The 22151-nt window shown below is 32.8% G+C and overlaps 1 protein-coding gene across 1 annotated transcript in view; it reads right to left on the bottom strand.

Moving 5' to 3' along the window:
* LOC144976087 (myb-binding protein 1A-like protein) overlaps positions 1-22151 on the bottom strand; it is a 45849-nt gene that overhangs the window by 5202 nt on the left and 18496 nt on the right. Inside the window, exons 10-30 of the mRNA XM_078920272.1 lie at positions 21332-21427; positions 19771-19929; positions 18300-18376; positions 17347-17518; positions 13849-13948; positions 13442-13512; positions 13046-13096; positions 12688-12738; positions 12283-12378; positions 10720-10819; positions 9030-9172; positions 7289-7567; positions 6236-6369; positions 6004-6061; positions 4001-4111; positions 2876-2951; positions 2429-2478; positions 2107-2174; positions 1613-1664; positions 929-1000; positions 600-650 (exon numbers count right to left, since the gene is read on the bottom strand). Coding sequence (XP_078776398.1) covers positions 600-650; positions 929-1000; positions 1613-1664; positions 2107-2174; positions 2429-2478; positions 2876-2951; positions 4001-4111; positions 6004-6061; positions 6236-6369; positions 7289-7567; positions 9030-9172; positions 10720-10819; positions 12283-12378; positions 12688-12738; positions 13046-13096; positions 13442-13512; positions 13849-13948; positions 17347-17518; positions 18300-18376; positions 19771-19929; positions 21332-21427 — 2067 coding nt within the window. The remainder of the gene's footprint in view (positions 1-599; positions 651-928; positions 1001-1612; positions 1665-2106; positions 2175-2428; positions 2479-2875; positions 2952-4000; positions 4112-6003; positions 6062-6235; positions 6370-7288; positions 7568-9029; positions 9173-10719; positions 10820-12282; positions 12379-12687; positions 12739-13045; positions 13097-13441; positions 13513-13848; positions 13949-17346; positions 17519-18299; positions 18377-19770; positions 19930-21331; positions 21428-22151) is intronic.

The following is a 22151-nucleotide window of genomic DNA, read 5'->3' as shown; positions in this document are numbered from 1 at the left end:
GACCTTCTTTAGTCTCAATTTCAGCTCAAAACATTTGTGAGTAGATCATATTATAGTGACATATTAGGTAGCAGACACTGGTGTAAGATAAAGACCTGAAAATGTATGTATGAAACAGTGCCAGACAAAGCAAGAAAGAAAAAAAAAAACATCCTTCGAGGCAGGCTGATTTTTTAAATGTTTTTTTTCTTGTATTTTTCTTTCTTGCTGTGTCTGGCACTGTCTCAGATCTCAGAAATACTCGAAATAGTAACAAAAATAAGGTGATTTCTACAAATGGTACTTGTACGTTGGCATGAGGATAGATTGATCTCTTTTCTAATTGTATGCCAAGTTCCATTCATTTTTATCAAAGGGTTTTCCCGTTATTATTAATAGAAAACAACCATACCGCTCCAGTAATGGTCCAAAAATAGGCTTGATCGGCAGGCCATTCCTGGATCAGCGTACATCGCTGGATTGTGATTGCTACACTATTACATAGTTGAAACAACAAAAACAAATTTTTTCAAGCTTTCTTTTGAACATCTTTATTTTTTATTTCTTAATTCTCAATAAGTATGCCAATATTCAGGTTATCCCAGCACAAAAATACTCACCGTCTGTTTCCCTTTTTTGACCAAAGATGTGAGGAGAGTGCATGCCATGGCCTGTGAAAAGGATATAAAATGCCTAGATCAATAACGCCAAATATTGCTGTCTTCAGGATTAACGGTTAATTCTATTGTGCTAAACCAATAAATATGTTGAACTTTATTGAATTTTTATAGCCCTTTTTATCTGATTATGATCAGAAACATCTTAATGGACATTTTCCCTTGAACTCCAGTTGTAAAAATATATTGAAAAACTTCAGTTGCACATTTCAACAACAATTTAAAACATTTCAGACAGATCCATCTTAAGAACATTCCTGTGAGACACTCACCTGACTTTCTTTATTTGCTGTGTTTGACTTGAGACAGTCCAGCAGTGTTGTACACAAAGGAAAGAAAACAATCTAAGGGATAGATGGAAAGAGGAAATTTTCAAAACAATTTACAATACAAAAGTTTCTATTTAAGATGTATTGAGGAATTATGAGACCAAAAGATAACTCTGTCCCCTTCATTTTGAAGGGAAAATGAAAAACTTAAGTCTTATCCTTCATTTCTATTATTCCTTCTTTGAGTTACAAGGACCGAAAAACATAATTTTGACCCACGTGTATTTGTTAATTCAACATGGTCCTAGCCATGGCATCAATTTTATCGATAGGATAATATACAACATTAATAAGAATTAGTACGGAAACCTTTTAATAAGGGAAATTAACTTTTAAAGATTATCTATGCATTTCTTATTGCTCAGATGGTAGAGCACTCGCTTCACAAACAAAGGAACCGAGATCGATCCCACATGCAGTTTTTCTGACCCCTCTGTCCACCCAGTAGTAATTGGGTAGCTGGGTCTGTTAGATCTAGCGGAAGTACTTTGCGTTAGACTAGTGTCCTATCCAAAGGGTAGCAAGCAATTGCTATTGTCCGATTCACACTACGTAAACCGGGATAAATTCCGGCTCCATGGGCCTGGTGGCTCTGAAGGACTACTTATGCATTTCTTATAAACTCACAGGGTTTGTATCCAGTAGTGCAATGAAAAATGATGGCAGTGGTTTCGTCTGTCTGGAGGTAGAAAGCACATTAAACGTAGAAGATTAAATCTCTTCTTTTAGACGTAAAATTGCTTGAATTTTGTAATTATTAAAATGTATGAGAAGAGCTGATTCAATTACACTCATGATTCATGGATAGTGTTGATAGATCCAAATATTACAAAGTATAGTGTAGAAACAAGAATGAATCATTCACTTCAATTGTTAAGGCAAACGGGGAAAAAAATCTGTTATCATAAGCTACTTTTAATAAAGATGCACTAAAATTCAAGGTTTAATACCCTGATTTATCTGTCAATTTTACTTAGTATCTTCAAAACTTGGCTAATAAAATTCATAAAATGGTTAAACTTTCACAACAAACAGCTATCATCCTTGAGTCAGATACTAAATTAGAACTAAATTATGGCTTTGCATTAATGTGTTTTTATAAAATAGTATAAAAATCATACTTTTTATCAATGACATTTTTCAATGTTTCTTGTAAAACTTGAAGACAATTCCCTTTGGACAATTTGATCTGTGGATGACATAATGCTTAGTTCAATCATAATTTTGAAAATTTGGAGTGCTGCAGGAGGAAAGGAATCAAGGCAGCAAAAACCTCATTAAAAAAATGGAAGGGAAAGAGCAAACAAAATATATGAAGCATTTAAATCTAAAGTATGGAAACTATTTAGAAAGTCAACAGGTCACATTACTATAAGGGTATGGCTGAATGTAAAAAATACATAACAATAAAATTACTATTGACGACAGTTTCAGAAAACATACCACTAGGGCACAGGCCGTTGCTATATGCTGGAGTTGAGGAGTGTCTTTCACTGAATAAGAAAAAAATAATACAAGAACAGTTGTCTTTTTTTTAAATATACATACATAAAATAATAAAATGAATAGGTGTTTTGAAAAGATGAGAAGGCAAAAATGTCAAGAAATAATTTTAAAAATTAGTGGGTTATCTAAGAAATTTATCGTCTACAGATCAAAAGCTTTTCATAAAATTTCATCCCAAATCATAATGAAAATTTAAACCTTTCAAAACTTATGAATAAAGTACGAAATTTATGATTTAAAACAACAACAAAAACAAAAAAAAAACAAACAAATTATGAATAAAGAGAGAAATTTAAGATAAAAAACAACAACAACAAAAAAACCCCAGTATAAATCATTACCCCATTGCCTAAATTAAAGTGCATAATCATCAAATGCACTCACCTTTATTAGCTAGAGCAATCAATTCCTCGAACTTTGCACTAATTTCTTCCTCTGAAATTCCAGAGCACTTTACACCCTATGAATAACAAAATAAACAATGAATGTGTTAACCTGCAGAATTACAAAATACTCAGAGGAGAATGTTTACATAGGCTAGATGTTAATCTTTTGCTTGCTCATATCACTATATGTCATTGGATATGAACATGGTGGCCAAATTAAGCAGGCTTGCAAACCTGTATAAAATTACGAATTTTAATTATCGATTTTGTCCGAAATACATAAATATGATAAAATTAAGATGTTTTGGTTTTCATGTATTTTAATATATTCAAAGGATAAGGAACTGCTGTTTGAATGGCAGAACAGGGCTTAAATGCCCTCATACCCTCTGTTTACCCGATTCATTACTTTAGTTATATCATTTATTTGGAAATTCGCTATTGCATCAAGCCTCTTGAAATGAAAACATGATTTCCTGTTTTTTGAATACAAAAAATATGCTCTACCAAATCAAAACACAAAAAAAAAAGGATGAAACAAGAAGGCTGTTGGTTGGCAAGCCTGAATCATTTACTGATGAGAAAATACTTAATCATGGCCCCTTAGCCAGGAATGGGGTTTAGATTCTTAATTCATTATAGGAAAAAGTAGTCCTTCAGAATCCACAACGTCAATGCAGCCAAAGTTAATTCTGGTTTATGACATGTTGAACAGATTGTAACAATGGCCTGCTACTCTTTTGATAGCTAGTTCTCTACATCCAATCTAACAGTCCCACTTACCCACTCACTACTGGGTGGACTAAGGAAACTGAGCAAAATGCTTTTCTTAAGGTATATTGTTGAGGTGTCTTATTGCTTCCTCAAACCCTCGGAAAAAATAAAGATTGTCTTGTGAGACATTACACCACATACACACCCAAATTCACTACACACTCAAATTCTATGCAGTTAAGCTGCTCAAACTTTAAAGGGCTTCCAAAAGTACTGAAAAGTCATCACAAAATCATACTTACAATCAGTTTGTGTGAAGTGAAAAACATTAAAACATGATGGTTGAGGTCAGAAGGGAAAACCTAAATATCAGCAAAAATTAAACTGGCAAAATCTATTCCCTGCTTACCTTACTCTTTGCCTTCAGAAGCTGAAACGATGCCTTTGCCCTGTTACAGGCTGCTTTGTCTTCTTCACGATTTGATTTTGACATAAGGAGCAGCAAAGGTTGGGGCAGGTCCTGTATGATAATAGAAGCATGAAAACGGGTAAGTTATGTTAATAGAAAGGAGTTCTTATATAGCATTGTATCCAAATAATGTGCTTTCAGAAACACTGAATATGTATGACAATGTTGTTACTCACAAACACAAGAGTATTGAGGCAGAGTGTGAGTGAAAAACCTTTTTCCAGATACATCTTTTGTAGCTCACAGCAGTATTCAAACATTTGTTTATCAGTTGCAAGGCACAAGTCATACTATTAGTATGTGACCACAAAGTTGCACTCAAATTAAACACAAGTCACTCGTTTATCAAATGACCCAAGACCCAAAATCAACGCATGAGATGGAGTTAACTCTCTAGAGTCTGGGCAATTTTAGATTTTACATATATTAGAATTTTGGCCCTTTTATGGGATTAATTTGACACATAGTTGAAAAAAAAAATTGTTATAAAAATCAATAAATGGAGTCAGTCATGGAGTCTAAATTAATCTTATTTGATTTCTAAAAATAAACCTTCAAAATTTGGCCCAAATTTTCTAAAATAAAAAAAAATAAAAACTTTTAAAAGTCCCATCGTTCTTTGTACAGGCAATAATTAAATCAAATTGGTGAGAAATTGTTGAGTTGGGTTTTATCTCCACATTTGTTCATAGTTAATACAAATAACAACACTGTTAAACAGGTTAAGTTTGCTGACCACATAGGGCTTACTAGGGGACAGAAGATGGAGAAAATCAAAATGGAATAAGGTCATTTTACCGCCTTGTGTGAAGAAAAGTATTATTTCCTTAATGCATGCATAACAAAAGAGATGATTACTGTTTGAAGAAAATAGAAAAATCCTATAAAACAACACTACATTATAGGAGAACATGTCAAGTAAGCAAATTTATATGAATATCGTGGAATAACTACCAATGATATATTTCAATAGCAAAACCATCCATCCATGTATATGCTAAATTCTTTTTGTTTGTTTTTAATGGTTTTACGGCGCTTGCAACACATTAAGGTCATATCAGCGCCAGTAAAAAGGAAGAAAATCGGATAGTAAAAAGTTCTAGAATTACAATTAAAGCATCCAAGAATAAGGCAGACAAAGGGGAATTGGTTCTAATAGGGAACAAATGTAGATTCCAAGAGCTCACTATCAGTATACTTAGTTTGAGATCACCTAAACGTATCATCCAGACATAGGCACAGGTCCCCGCTTAGAGGAATACACTCAAATGTTTACAATTCATAAATAATATGTAAACAAAACATAATACAGTGCATAACAGAGAGATGATTTACATGACCAAAAATATCATCTCCCAAAACTAACAATACATTTGACTGTTTCCCTCCCAGCTAGGATCCGGCCAGGGTCAAGACAAAACCAAGTAATCTCATTGCAAGACAAAGACAGAAAGCATGTTGGAAAACAGATATAAGGGGATAGAAGACACAGTATGTACCCCCCTGCCCACTATGGGAGGTCAGGAACCCCATCCAGTAAAATTTTTTTTTATGTGTTTACTCCCTTCAAATATGTTTTTAAAATATCATTATATGCCGTAACAAACAGATTAAACAAGAGCTGTAGGAAAATTTAAGGGCAAAGCCTTTAAAATAATGGCCCTGCAATGATATAGCCTGCATGGTTTGAATCCCTCAACATCTGTAGTTTGACTAAAGAGATTTGAGGTTAGCACCATTGATAACAAAAACAATGGCATGTGTTATTTTAAAAATAAAATGAATATGGTAGGTAGAAAAACATTCAGCATAAACCCAGCTTCTATTTTTGCATATAAGATATAAGATACCTCAAAAAATCATAACAAATAGACATGACTGATTATGTTAGATAAATGTGAGATGTAAGAAAAATGATGAAATATGAAGTAAAGCAGACTTACAAGCAGGAATTCTCCTAAACGCTCACTTTTTATCAAGATATCCAACAAGTCCAATACCCTAAGAAATAGAAAATAAAATACCATGAATATAATCACCACCACTGTTACTATTACCATCTCAAGTAATGACATGCACCATAATCCAAGTATTGTTACTATCACTGTTTTTATATAATTCTTATCATTATCATCATACATATTAAGTTAAGCGTTCAGAATTACAACCACTTACCTCATTTTAAAATACACCACTTCCCTCCTCTTTTCCTCTCTTCCCTTTTTGCTCTTCTTTTTCCTTTGCCTAAAAACCTCTGCTAAAGCCTCATCTAACTTGGACATCTCGGAATCACTCATATCCGGTAGATCCTTGAATAATTGAAACCAAAATTTAAAAAATAAAAAATAAATATATATCAAATATATTTATAGATTAAAGAGACAAATGAATAATTAAAAAAAAAAAATAAATAAATAAAATAAAAAAAATAAAAATTAAAAAAAAATATTAAAAAAAAAAAAAAAAAGGAGAGAGAAGATAGAGAGAGAGAGAGAGAGAGAAGAAGAGAGAGAGAGAGAGAGAGAGAGAGAGAGAGAGAGAGAGAGAGAGAGAGAGAGAGAGAGAGAGAGAGAGAGAGAGAGAGAATTAAGAGTTGCAGAGTAGCAGTAGAATCTGACAGTAACACCGCAATACTTTTGTCATTTATGGGCATTGTTTAACAAAGCTCTTCTGTCCATTGTCATAAGGGAGGTTTCTAGCCCATTCTGACATATACATGGTGTCCTAAATTACACTCAGGAGTCTGTCATTCTTTTCACTTTCGTTTCATTCTTACACAAGAATACTTATGTCCCTCTGTCAAATCAATATAATGCACATCACAACAGATCACTGGGGCCTTTTCAAAATTAGATAAACTCTATTCATAGCCTATCATAAAGAAATCTAATCTCAATTGACATTTATAGTTGATTATCAAAATCTATTTTCCAAAAAAATTCCACTTTTGAATCAAAAAATTAATATTATCAAATATGTATTCAATCTAAGAAATGCAAACGTAGAAGTTCACAACAACAGGGGAACAAAAATAGATTCAAAATAACAATAATAATAGTTTTGACTCAAAATAGGTTGAAAACTGGGTGTACCCATCATTATCAGGATATTTGGAAGATTTTAATGTTCTGACATTGGCATTTCTAGATTGTATAAGGAATTAAATGTTCAGATTCTCAAAGGCTTTATTTATTCAATGAAATGCATTGATATTCTTGATATACTCACCTCCTCGTCTTCATCATCATTGTCATCATCATCTTCATCATCTTTATCCTCAACAGCAGCATGTCCCAAAGCTTCTTTGATTGAGGCGCGGAACTCTTCATCGACTTCCATACTGTTTTCTCCATCTACTGCTTTGACATCCTTTTCATCATTACCACTTTCCTCTCCATCTTCATCTTCTTCAACCTCTTCATCATCACCTCCATCATCACCATCATCATCATCCTCATCGTGTTCATCAAACATATCCTCTTCTTGTTTTTTGTCTGGGTTCAGGATCTATGAAGAGAGGTAAATTTGATTTGTAACTTAAGGGGACATGCAGTGGCAATTTTTATCCGAAAAAAAAAAATAAAAAATACACAAGATTTTAAAATATATTTTGAAAAATTTTTTTGTTTTGAATTTGATAGTCATGAAATTTTTGTTTATATTATTTTTTTTCACATTTCTGGAGTTAAAGATTAGTAAAGTAAAAATGAAGACCTGCATCTCGAAAAGCTTGTGTAATTTTTATAGATAATACAACAATATATTACCACACGTATCTTTAATGCCATTTTGAACTTTTGTTTTTTTAAAAATGGTAATAATCCAAGATGGCCACCAAACAATTTCAATTTCCATGGCAACGGGTGAATTTTTTTCATGTTCTTTTATCTCTTTGAATAACTAGCTATTAAGTGAATTGGATTGTATAATCATTATTATAAAAATGATTTTTTTTATTTTTGCCATTGCATGTCCAACAGGACTGAAACGTCTTATATTACATAATGGTTTTATATTACTTTGGTCTTTTTATGAGCTTCTTTGACTCTAGCTACAAAATAAATTTGAAATGAAAGGATTAAATCATAATCAAAGGATGAATGAGAATTCTGTACCTGTAACTAAACGCCAAACATTTACCCAAATTATTAGTCAATATATTCATAAGGTTCAAATATTTCATAAACAGATCAATGAGCTTTTCTAACGCTAATTGTATACAAAAAGTACCTGGTCTATTCAGATAGCAAGTGATCATGTGATCATAAATATCGAAATATTTCAATGCAATCAAAATATGGAAGATGTTAACTATTTTCTTGTTTCAATTAAAATAATTATTTCAGGCTCAACCCTTTCATCTCCACAGATGAAACGGAGAGTATTGAGTTCAAGATCTCGGTATGAAAGACTGTTGGAAAATTGCTTTAGTTTTTAGGGTTTTAACATTGCTGACAACACTTTTATATCATTTAAGTACTTAGCATCCGGAAAAAGGAAAAGGATGAGATGGTCAAAAGACCACAGATCTGCAATTACAAGTAGATTTAATTTCTCAAATAAAGAAAAATATATTTCAGCTTCCATATCACTGAGGAATCCCAACCAGGGCCTATTCAAAACCAAAGAGTTTCATTCTACTAAGATGATAGGAAACAATGTAAAATTTGAGAAAAAGTCCTCACTTAGTAAAGGGGCAGAAAAAAAAATCTGAAAATAGTGTAGATCAACCCAACAGGTAATAGAAACTGCTCAGCCGTTTAATCTCCAGAAGCATGACAGAGTGGAGAGGGTTCATTTTAAACCTTAGAAAATCTGTCTGGAAACATTTTCGTCTGTTGGATATGAGACAAATTGCAAGAACTAAAGTTATTTATTTGTTGAAATTTTCAAAGAGCCGTTTTGAAAAGTATAAAGACAACATTCTTATTTTATCTTTGTTTTTTGCAAAATATATTTTAAAACTGACCTGCAATATGAGGGAGACAGCTCCAGAGTTGATGTGTGGTAAGATCATCTTGAAGACAGTTGAGGAGATCACTCTGGCCAGATGAGACTGGTTGGACAGTAGTTGAAGAAGAATTTCTGTCAGAACTTCCACCCAATGGGGATCTGATAAAATAAAATCAATAAGAGGAAGACCAAATATGAAATAAGGCAAAGACTGAAACATCTTTAAATTAGAAAATACAAGAGAAAAATTGAGCAAATTTAGCACTTTTACTTGGACTGAGTGAAAAGTCTTATCCATACAATATCAAGTCACCAGATTTGGAAAAAAAATTGTCTTATATGTATAGTCTTAATTGAGAAAAAGAAATTTGGTTGAAAAGGACATGCATTTACCCAAAATGGGTTATACATCAACATATGTAGTACCCAATTTTGATCCCCAAAAATATACATAAGTTTCTTGAAGCTTATTTGAAGAAATTTTATTAAAGCAGCATATATGACAGAATTTCTATCAGGTGATAATGCTTAGCCGAACGGCATCTATAGAACAATAAGAAAAATTATTAGTAGTGAGTGCATATTATTGGTACAGAAAGATGGGCAAAACAGTAGAATTGTGCTTCAAAAACTTGTCATGCTTAACCATGCTGTGGTTGACCATCTGTTATGGCAAATGAACAACTTAGTCCAAGAATAGATGAAGGAAAAAATATTTTTGGAGCAGGGATATTGGGAACTCGCTGGTCCATTTACTACAAATAAAGCAGTAAAACATTGTAATTGCATATCACAGTACAGTTACTCCATAAATCAGCATTCGAGTTGCTCAAAGTCTGAGAGGTTTTGACACACCCTGCATATTGTCTAGTTTTTGTTACATTTCACTTTCTTTTTTTTTTTCCTGATCTAAAAAAAAAAAAAGAGTTTTTTGGGGAGTCATCTATATAACAGCGATGATAGAAATGTGGTCAATTTGCCCCTGTGATACAAAAGGAAAATGCTTCATTTTCATTAATTGGATGCATATACTTGTTCCTTATTGGTGCATCTATGTCTCAAGAGATTGCAATTGATTGGAAAAAATAAAGGTATCATGTTAAACCTAAAATGATCAGCTTTTATTGGAATTTTTCATTATTTTTTGTGTGGTAAAGATTTGTTTATACTTATACTTTATCATCTCAGTACTGAGTAAAGCATAAACTCTCACAAATCAGTAACCATGTGATGCTATTTCTGATGAAAAAACTTCAATTTTTAGCAAGAAGTTCAATACATGCTGTGTCATTCAATAAGCCATATATGTGAATTCAAATGTTTACTTCGATTTTGATTTACTAGTTTCTGGTTAGAGACAGAGTTGTTAGTTTTGTAAGAAAAGAATACAGTCATTATTTCATTGCATACATATTGAGATCTACCCTGCTAGATCTAAGTGGTTCCTGCTCTTTATTTTTACAGCAGCTCTAGAATCTAATCATAATAAACTTGTTTAATAATTTGCTCCATTCCACTAAATGATTAGTTACCCAGTGAACGTTTCTATTAGTTTACATGTCAAAATCCTTTCTTTTACTTAATATTTATCTGCCGTCTTGTTTTGTTTTTATTATTGGCTAGACAGATGGAGCTGTCATATTCATTTTTGATCATAAACATCATGTGAGGTTTTTATCACTATAGATACAGATTTTTTTTCTTACCAGTTTTATCACCGTCTTCATCCTCTTCCTCCTCCTCCTCATCACTCTCATCTTCTGTCCTCTCTTTTCCAATTGACTTGTCATGGCATATGAAAATGTCCTGTTAGTTTTTAAAATAAATGAACATTAAAAATAATCATATATTTACATTTAATTGAATGAAGAGTAGTAAGACTTCTTTGTCCCACATTGAAAGGTAACAGTGATAATAATTAGGTCAAAATTGTCTAATAAAGTATTTCTGTACAATACAATAACGTCCAAAAAAAAAAAAAGAGATCAAATATGGATCTTCCATTTTATATATCTAGATTGATGAATATCCATGAGTGCAATACATCATTCCACAGCTTATGCTAAGACTTCATTTTTAATAAAATAATATAAGCGACAATGAAATCAAAATGACATTCAAAAATGAGACATTAAAAAAAATAAAAATTCACCGTTTGGTTAACAAGCATATCTCACTATATTTTTCATCAAAGTGTTATTTATTTTGTGTTTTAATCCAGCGTTGCCAATTCAGGAGGCAAAAATTTACTGAACTTTTACGCAAACATATAGGCCGACCCATATCTGAGAGGTTAACTTGTAAAGACATTATGTACTTACTTTTTTCCATTTTGCATCTTTGGAAAAAATACTGAGGGTTTATAACATACTGGATTCCGCAAATATACAGAAAATTGGCAACCTTATTAATCTTTTAGCAAAAGATATTTGGCATAAAATTTTCAAAATGTGATGAAATATACATTGTTTATCATCAAAACTAGATCAAGAATCAAATACTATAAATTACAAATAAAAGCTTTATCTTATTAACAAAATCTTCAAAATGTAGAAACTAAAACTTCCAACTTATCAGTCGACAAACATTCCAACCAAAAACAGGCAGGAGTTTGTTCTGACATGCAATGTATGGAAATCATGTGGAGTTTAATGAGGAGGCATGAGTTTACTCAAAGTGTAGACAACTTGTTTAAAACTCTCCATGACATTTTGGAAGATTTGACTGAAACTATAAAGTCCATCACAACCGATGCTCTAGAGGATTCAGAAAGCTAGGAAATCATACATTTAATATTAATGAAGAATTTAAGAATTTTCAAAGTTAAATTATATATCTAGCTTTTTCAATATACATTTATCTAATTAGATGTTTCTTCCAATTTACACAATTTTGCTCATCCATATTTTCAAGGCGATTTTCCTGTGACTATATCTAGGGCAAGACTAGTCACAGCTGTACAGTATAATTCAGCAAAGTAAAATATATCATTATGAAGTCTTTAAACAGCTTTAAATGGAATAATATGCTGCATGAGCACAAACTTTAAAACAAATTTGCCGAAGTATCATATTTTGGCACTTGATTTTGATATCAATGATTATTGATTTGATGATAAAAAGTGATTTAAAAGATCACACTTTTCCTCACTCAATTAGGTCAAATCAAAAACTTTGTTGTGGTATTTTCTATCTCAAAGTATTTGAAATATCATTGGGGATATTTCTGAAAAATATGAACAGAATTCTGTCAGTTTGTGTTGGACTTACTTTCAAGATATCAGTGGCTGCCTTGACATCATCGAGTAGAGATAGTCCCATGTAGAGATACAACAATTTGAAGGCTGGATTGGATTCGCTGTCATCCTGTTATGAAAAAGTTAATACATTGTATGAATCCATATCAACATTATCTTATATATAAATAAATACATGCATTTGCCCCTGTCCTCCGATCCCTTTCATACCAACTTAAAGTCAAGAATGTCTTTTCAACAAGATTGATCTATGAAAAGTTAAATCTTTATCAGCACACAGCATCATATATGTAAGTTTTGCAGAATCAGTATCAGATAACTAACTATAGAATGGAGGATTTTCTGGAAAGTGTACTTCAAACTTTAAGGTCCAGATCAGAAAAGATTTTGAATTAGATAAAGTATAATAAACAGTTACCTCCTCAAAGGATTTAATTCTCTCCAGCAGATCAGTCCATATATCTTGAGTCTGAAAAAAACCCAAAACATTCAACATATAAAAACCATACAAATGTAGCATATGAACTAAGACAGAGACGAAATTAGAATGATGAATTTGAAAAGTCTTGTAAGCAATATGTTTCTAGGTTTCATCTTACTGAGCAAAGAATTAAATATATCAGAGTTGTTTATAAAATATTTGGCCACAAAGGAGGTGAAATATTCTTGCATTAAAATATTGTGACAGAAACAATAGAGCAAGTTCATTACTTTTTTATACCAATAATTATATATGTGACAATCGAAGCAATGAAAGGATAAAATGATTTTCTCACCTCTTCAGACCAAGTTGAAACCAGTTTCACACTTTGGCATGTCAACAATGACTATAAAAAAAAGAAAGAAAAAAAGAAACAAATATAGCATAAAAATAAAACCATGATTCTAAATACTAGATTGCGATTATACAATATGATAAAGATAACTATATTGATGGCCTCAGTCGCAAACCATCAAACTCAGGAAAACCCAATCATGAATCAAAATAGAAATGAAATGAACATCTCAACAATTAAAAACAATCAACTCAAGAAATTCTTCTTTCATTTCTTCTTTAAGTATTATAATGTCTCATGTCTGAATTAATTCTCTTTCAAAACCTCAAATGATTATAATATGTTTATAAGAGGGCTTTTTTATGGTATTAACAATAAAAATAGATTTTCGGTTACCTGTAGGTAATCAATAAGATAGGATAAAAGCTCTGTGTAGCGAGACAAATTGTCTTTCTTGGATGATTGGTCTGGATTGGAAGATTAAAAACAAATAATTCTAACAGTACAATACAAGTTTTAACACATGGAAGATGATCACAATGCCAGAAAGACTTTTAATATCGGTCAGTTGTTTTAATGCTCTCTAAACCTCTTATGTGTGGAGCAAATATTTATTCGATATATTATTATTTATCATTATGACTTAATATTATAACTATACCCATAAAACCCGAAAAAATAACATTAAAAAATAATACATTGTGGTAATAAGATATACACATGATGCCTTCGATAATGAAAACAGAAAAATATATTAATTCTATGCCAATATAAACCATGAACTTTGAAAAGATGTCATTTACCAGGATTCATTGTAGACAAGTGATCAAGGCATTTAAATAGAAAAGATTCACACATTTTTCTAACTTTTCCAGCTTCAACAAAGCTTTCCACAAAGTTGCACTGAAAGCAAAAAGACAATAAAAATATAAGATAAAGTAGCATTTTAACATCAAACCAATAACATGTCCTAATAGTAAAAAACATCAATGTGGTATTTCCAGCAAGAAATTCTTTATTAATTATCAAACAACATAAGACATTTTCTTCAAAGACTATTATAATAAAGTTCAATTCTCTTCCAAACTTTGGCAAAACTTCACATTCTTTGCTTGGTAGGTATCACAACTATCAGACAAATTAATTCCACAGTCCGGATGTCTCCTATATCCAGACAGGTTGCCAGGGGATGGATTTTTTATTTATTTGTAAACTTTAGGGACTGATTCCACTATCTGGATGTCTCTGAATCTGGACAAATGCTGGGAACAGGATTGTTTGGATTGGACAGATGTGACTGTATTTTCTTACTGGATGACTATAACCAGGGAACATCAACATTCAAAAGATGATGGACAGTCCTCAATGTCTATCAAGCAATTTATGGCTATATATCAGGTGGTCACAAAAATACACAAAAAAAATAAAAATAAAAATAAAAAAACCCCAACTTTTTGTTGCTTGATAATGACAAAAGTTCTCCATATTGCTTTTGTTTTTAAAGGTTTTACGGCGCTGGCGACATGTTTAGGTCATTTCAGCACAAGTAAAAAAGGATGAAAGTGGGAGAGTCAAATATTATAGATTTACAATTGAAAGTACATGAGACAAAGTAAGACATAGGGGAATGGCTCAAATAAGGAACAGATGTGGATTAAAAAATCACTTTATCAGTATTCTTAGTTTGAGATCACCTAATAGTCTCATTCAGACACAAGCACAGGATCCCAGTAAGTGGAACACACTCAAATGTTTACAAATCATCATCACCAGTATATGGCATACAGATGATTTATAAGGGGGAAAATAATACCATCGCTAAGCAAAGGATTCCAACCAGCAGCAGGACAAACCAAGTAATCTCATTTGAAGACAAAAACAGAAAGCAACTCGGAAAACAGATAAAGGGAGATGAAAAAAAAACATGCCCACTATGGGAAGTCAGAAGAACCAGCCAGAAGTACTCCATAGATTTTAAAGATTTTTGTAGAGTAATGGACAATATATTATCTCTGTGTAAACAAAATGTCATAATAATTGATTGAAAAATACGGGCACAGTGGTATTTAAAAAATTTTTAATGACCACAAAGATGAAATATCAAGAGAATGCTATTTTGCGTAAAACCAGTTTCAAAAACTTGCAAACTTTTGCTGGACTATCAGTGTTTATACCCATTAAACAATTTCAAATTACAACATGATGGAGCAACCTCACATATCAACAGCAGTTGCTAACATCAAACAGCATTGATTTTATCTCAAAAGAACAATGGTCACCCCAATCACCGGACTTGAATCAGATGGATTATTGCATTTGGAGATCGATGACAAAAAAAGGAAAGTAATCAGCAACAATGCCTACCCTCAAATTCAAATTCAAATTAGGAATTAATCTGCTTGCAACAAAAGGGATACTCAGGGTCACTGGTTTAATATAATAACATTACTTGGATAACTCCTCAAGAAAACACTGCCTCTAGTGAGAATGACTGACCCAAAACATTTTTCTCCAACAGGGGTGAGAATGACTGGTCACAAAAAAGGAGGAAATTTTTAATCGCATATATCATAACCCATCCATGCGACTATAACCTATATGAATTTGAATTTCATTAAAATGTACTGACATGCAATACAAAATGTGTCTCGCAGCAATTTCAGACACCATTAGGAGAAATTTCAAAAGTTGAAAGAGTAATTACAAACATTTAAAATCTTATCTACTTAGAGAACGGTACCATGTGATCAATCAATGTCAACAGCCACTACCCAAGCCCATTTTTCACTTTAAAAATTACTCATATGATATGGTGGTAGTTATGGTAGAGATGATGGTGGTAGTACTTGTATTACTCATGATAGGTAGGATGCTGTGGTGGTGGTTGTAGTAGTAGTGGTGGTGGTAGGGATGATGATGTAGTGGTGGTAAAAGTGGCGGTGATATGGATGATGATGTAGTGGTGGTTGTAACAGTGGTGGTGGTGGTTGCAGTAGTAGTAATTGTAAGTAGGGATTATATGGTGGTGGTTGTAGTAGTGGTGGTGGTAGAGATGATGATGTGGTGGTTGTTGTAGTAGTGGTGGTGGTCTAGGGTTGATGTGGTGGTTGTTGTAGCAGTGATGGTGGTAGGGATGATGTGTGGTGGTGGTTGTAATAGTAGTGGTGGTAGGGATGATGATGTGGTGGTGGTTGGAGTAGTAGTGGTAGTGGGGATGATGATGTGGTGGTGGTTGTAGTAGTAGCAGTAGTGGTAGGGGTAATGATGTGGTAGTAGTTGTAGTAGTGGTAGGGATGATGATGTGGTGGTGGTGGTTGCAGTAGTAGTGGTGGCGATAAGTAAGGTTGGTGATGTGATGATAGTTGTAGCAGTGGTGGTGGCTGGGATGATGATTTGATGGATGTAGTAGTAGTTTTGTAGGGATATTGATGTGGTGGTTGTGGTGAGTTTCTTTTACTTTTATATTTTTTAATTCCAGGACAAAAACTTCCATATTTTCTGGGACAGCCATTTTTTAAAAAAAATTTACGGGACAAATCCAGAAATTCCGGGATGGTATGCATACCTGATACAGTCAACAGATAACACCCTTTACAGAGGAGACTAAGGAAAGAATTCAAGAATGTTGGTAGCAGTTCACCGATAATGAGATTAGACGATGGATTTCAATTTGGAAGAAAAGGCTGAGGAACATCATAAAACAAAACCATGGTTTGGATCAGTTGACTATTTAGAACACTATATTATGTGAGTGAAATTTCCACAATTCATTTACATTTGATAATTGAAATTTTCAAATTTTTTACTAGAACTTCACTCATGTCTTTGCAAAATATTTTGTTAAATACTCCTTGAAAATTGATTTATCTATTTGTGTGTACAATTTTATGAATACCAGTTGAATGGTTTCGAAGATACATCCGTTTGAAAAATGTTTAATTTTCTTTTGTGACCACCCAATATATACAAAAAGACTCAGGGGAACAAACATCATGTTTTTATCTAATGAAAAAAATCTAAATTTTCAGAAATTAAAAAAAAAGTTGCTCACAAGAGGAAACAAGATTTCGATTCGTCTTTACCATATGCCACTACTTTAAAAATGCTATAGAATAATAAATCTAATTACATATAAAGTTTAGAAATGAATTCTGGAAAAAAAGTGTTAGTTCCATTTGCTCCCCCTCCGCCTTTGAAAAACAAAAAAAAACAAAAAAAAACATATTTAAATACCATAAATGATAGGAGGAGCTTTTCATATTTACTGAAAAAAAAAATCAAGAATGGGAGTTAAGCCTTACATGTACAATTTTTCCTGTCTTTGAAACTCCATTAAAGTAGCCAATCCTTATAAACAATGCCAGGACTGAACGTTGCATATCAGGAGTTGTGTGATTCTGAGAACAGCAAATGTGCTGAAGCTGGCGGAAGCACCATTCTACTTGCTTTATACGCTTCTCTTCAATGTTTGAGCTAAAGAACAACATTAAATAGTTGGTCAAAGATTAAAATAGAATATTTTTAAAGAATGCCAATCCTTATCTTAAGATTAAATGTTAGCACATTGTGACTTTTAGAGGTGTTTGCTGAGAGATGAACAAAGTCCTTCAGAGCTAGCAGTCGACAGAACCAGAGTTTATCCTGGTTTCTGAAGCATCAAACAGAGTAGTATAAAAGGTTATTGCTACCATTATGATAGGATGCCAGTATATCTATCAAATAATATTTTCAATCAGATATAACAGACCCAGTTAACAATCATTGCTAGGTGAGAGACGCTCAAAAAAACTTTTTTAAAAACTTGACTAAAGCCAAGATAGAGATCACTCCCTTTGTTGAATGCTAGTTGAATGCTGTACCAATCAAGGTATCTATCAGGACCTCCAAAATAGTAAAGACAAGGTGGGACAATAATATATACAAATTTATATATATAAAACAAGAGGTAATAATCTTTAAAAACAGACCAGCAAGCAGCTGTTAGAAAATGAGATACAAATGTTGTAATTATCTTCAACCCATTTCTCGGACTCGTTATATAATTTCATGACACAAGTTTAACATCATTCAGAATAAAGCATGAAGATTAAATGTCATAAAGAGTAACAAATTAAAACTCTTTTTAAAATTTAAGTAAAATTTTAAGGAAACAAATTCAATCATCCTCAAAGATATTATATACATTCTTATAATATATGTACATTTAATTATATCTATATTTAATTTTATGGAATTTATTAATAGAGGTACATACTAAAAGAGATCCTTGTCCTTCCCTTTGACATATTTTATCAAAGTGTTGACGTACTGTTCCATTTGTGTTTTGTCCATCTGTTGAATAATGCAAATTTATAATGAACACTCATAAGGCATACCATTCCTTTCTTATTAATAATTTTATTCAAAAAAAAAAAAAGCAATATAAGGTAATCATAGAAGATGTGACAGAAGACATAGAAATAAAAAAATACAGAGCTAGTGAGACATGGCAAGTAAAATAAATCAATTGAAGATTTTACAATAGAAAACAATATACTTTGCCATGCATTAAAAAAAAGATAATTGTGTATTGTATTTTTCTTGAAAAAGATTGGGATCTGCATTTAGTAAATATTGAAGAATTTGAGATTTCCATTTAAGTAGAATTAAAATATTTTCATGAAATTTTAATGCAGGTAATGATTGCGTACAAAATTCTTTTGCATTTACAACTTCACAACTACCAAATAGCTCAGTTGGCTGAGCACTCAACTCTCAAAGGGACCTCTTCATCCGCCCAGCAGTAGGACTGTTAGATCTAATAAAAAGTACTCTGCGATAGACTAGCTTGTTACAGTCTGTTTAATGCTACAGAAACTGAGATAAACTCTGTGTAGCTAGATTGCTATTAAGAAATACAGACAGCAGAGAAGGGGTTGAAACAAGAATCAAGAATAATAATATATATATACAGCTCAAATAAAAAATCAACAAAAATTTACATGCATCCAAATATCAAAACTAAAGAAAAACATTAATGGACATTCTGAAAAACAAGTTCCTTACAAACATTATTTTGAGGTTTATTTTGAAACTATCCTCAGAACATGTTGACATTAAGTAAACCAGCAAAATATCCCAGACATGAAGGAGGCAATCTTGACCTTTCCTGTTTTTGTTTTGTTTTTAAGGGTTTTACGGCGCTTGCAACACATTTAGGTCATATCAGCGCCAGTAAAAAGGAAGAAAATTGGATAGCAAAGACATTCTTGATGTACAATTAAAAGGGCTTGAAGAAAAAGTAAGACAAAGGGGAATCAGTTCAAATAGAGAATAGATTTAGATTCCAAGAGCACACTATCAGTGTACTTAGTTTGAGATCACCTAAATGCTTCAACCAGACACCAGCACTGGTCCCCACTAAGAGGAATACACTCAAATGTTTACAAATCATATGGTAAAAATAAAAAATAACAGTACATAACAGAGAGATGATCTACAAGGAAAAAAATATTATCTCCCAAAACTATAACTATACATTTGACTGTTTCCCTCCCAGTCAAGGACTCCGGCAAGGGTCAGGACGAAACCAAGTAATCTCATTCCAAGACAAAGACAGAAAGCAATTGGAAAACAGATACAGGGTGATAGAGGACACAGCGAGTACCTCCCTGCCCGCTATGGGAGGTCAGGATCCCCACCCAGTAACTTTCCTGAGGCTCGAATAAATTTATATGAAAGCTTACCAAATCAACGATCTTCCTAAAGTTGTTGTGATGTATGTAGCTCAGCTTCCCTTCCTCTGCCAGATCATCTTCTGTTTGCTTCTCCAGCTCAAGGACTTTGGTGACGAAAGACAGGATGTTGCCACCACCTTTCTTCAGCTTCTCACACAGGTTACATACCTACCAAATTAAAAATGGGTGGAATTTAATGGAAAATGTATTACACTAGTTACCATTATCTGTTTGATTAGCATCATAAGACACAATGAGAAATGGAGGTGAAGAGGGAGTGTTTTCCCTTAGGAATATCATTACTAAAGGCAGATTGAGAGACCAGTTAGGGAATACAAAAACATAGACAGATATTTCAACAACAACAAGAAGACGATGAAGAAGCACTTGATATACCAGGGGATTTCAATTCAATAAGTTCATTAAGGTAATTTGGAGCAGATCCATGGAGGCACTTAAAAAACAATCCTACAAACTATGAACAGCCAGTGCAACTCTAAAAGAAGAGGGGTCGCTTCATGCGATTTCTTTTTCCCTAACACTAATCTAGCTGCATTGTTCTGAATGACTTGCAATGTTTTTAATTTTTTATTTGATATACCTGATAAAATTGAATTGCAGTAGTCAAGTTTAGAAACCACTAATGAAGATAGAAGTTTTTGGTATTTTTCTTTTGATATGAATTTCCAAATGTTACTAATTTTCTTTAATTTAAATAATAGTTTCTTTCTCAGAGAGCAGACCTGGCATCCCATTGTAAGATCGCTGCCAAGCAACACTCCAAGATTTTTTACCTGGTTAACGAAATTTATAGAGCATTTATTCCCCTTTCACATGCTTTTCCCCTCATTCTCTTACTGCTAACCAACAAAATTTCTGTCTTTTCATCATTTAAGTTGAAACAATTTCTTTCCATCCATGCCTTGACGTCTTCAATGCATTTTTCAGATTTTTGTTTCTTGATCGATAAAGGATTAGTAATACTTAAGTCATAAATTTGAGTGTCATCTGCATAGAAGAGGTGCATTAAGCAGTGAGAGTTTATCTCATCTGCAAGTGGAAAAGTATACAGAGTGAAGATGACAGGACCCAATACAGATCCCTGAGGAACCCCAAATAAGAGTAGTTGTTGCTCAAATTGAGCACTATCAATAGAGACAAACTGGTTTCTGTCTGCAAGACAGGACCGAAACCAATCGAGTGCTCTGCTGGTAATACCAAATACACCCTGCAGCCTTCGTATCAAAATATTATGATCAATTGTATCAAAGGCTGCAGACAGGTCGAGCAAATTCAGCAACGTCAATTTTCCTTCATCAATATCGTGATTTAAATCATTTACAACCCTCAATAGTGCAAATTCTGTCGAGTGATTGTTGCGATAAGCTGATTGAAAGTGACTCCGGAGATTGTTGAATTCAAGGTGATTCATCATCTGCTTAAGAGCAAGTATTTCTCATATCTTTGACAAGAAAGGCAGGTTTGACACTGGACACTATCTGTAAATGATACATGACTAAATATGATTACAATGTGCATATACAAGATAAGCTAATATATCAGTCTTTACCATTGTAGCCTGTAATGGTATCTTGCCATCTTTCTGTTTCTCAGTCTCCATGAACAAGACTTTTACAACGTTTGGATCACAAATCAATGACAAAATCTGATTGAAAGATGAAAAAAAAAAAAAAAGCAAAATAACTGAGAAACAAAGCTCTGTCAATGATCAATGAAAAATCATTCCGAAAAACTAAACCATTTCACAATTTTTAATAGTGTGTATTAACCAGTGCTGATGGTAACTCAAAAAGTGAAAAAGGAGGAAAATTTCAAAAATGACTAAAGCCCCTGTTATAATACTCAATTTTAAATTTCAGGGACATTTACGGATAAAACCTCAAATTTCAGGAACAATATGCCGTGCAATAGTAATGTCTTAAAGGGGTACTGTCACAATAAGGACAATTTTATTAAGTTTTATCAAAAATGATCTTTTCAATGCTTTTTCTGCAGTATTATGTGTGTCCAAGCATATTTCTAAAGACTTTTTGGAATAATTTCCACTATCGGTGTGTATGAGGTGGCATTTTAGGGGTACCCCCGCCCCGAAAACTTCAGATTTTGGGAACAACTTTTCTCAAAAAGTGTCTATTCAATTTCACTGAAACTTGCTATGTAGGTGTCTTTAATACTGCTCTACATTATGTCAGAGGGATTTTTCTATTCTTATCCTAGTAAAGATTTTATAGCATCCGGAAGTCTTCAATCCGTAAAACTGTGAAAATTTTTCCTTTTCGCAGTTTTTACCCTCTTTGGACCCCCATATCTAAAAATATAATGCTTATATTGCCAAAAGCCTCTGACATAATGTAGCCACACTATAAACA

The sequence above is a fragment of the Berghia stephanieae genome, chromosome 1 (genome assembly GCF_034508935.2).
Source record: "Berghia stephanieae isolate SIO BIC M18660-M18661 chromosome 1, UCSD_Bste_1.3, whole genome shotgun sequence".
Lineage (NCBI taxonomy): Eukaryota > Metazoa > Mollusca > Gastropoda > Nudibranchia > Aeolidiidae > Berghia > Berghia stephanieae.
The sequence above is the reverse complement of the archived record's forward strand: the minus strand, read 5'-3'. Positions and strand labels throughout refer to the sequence as shown.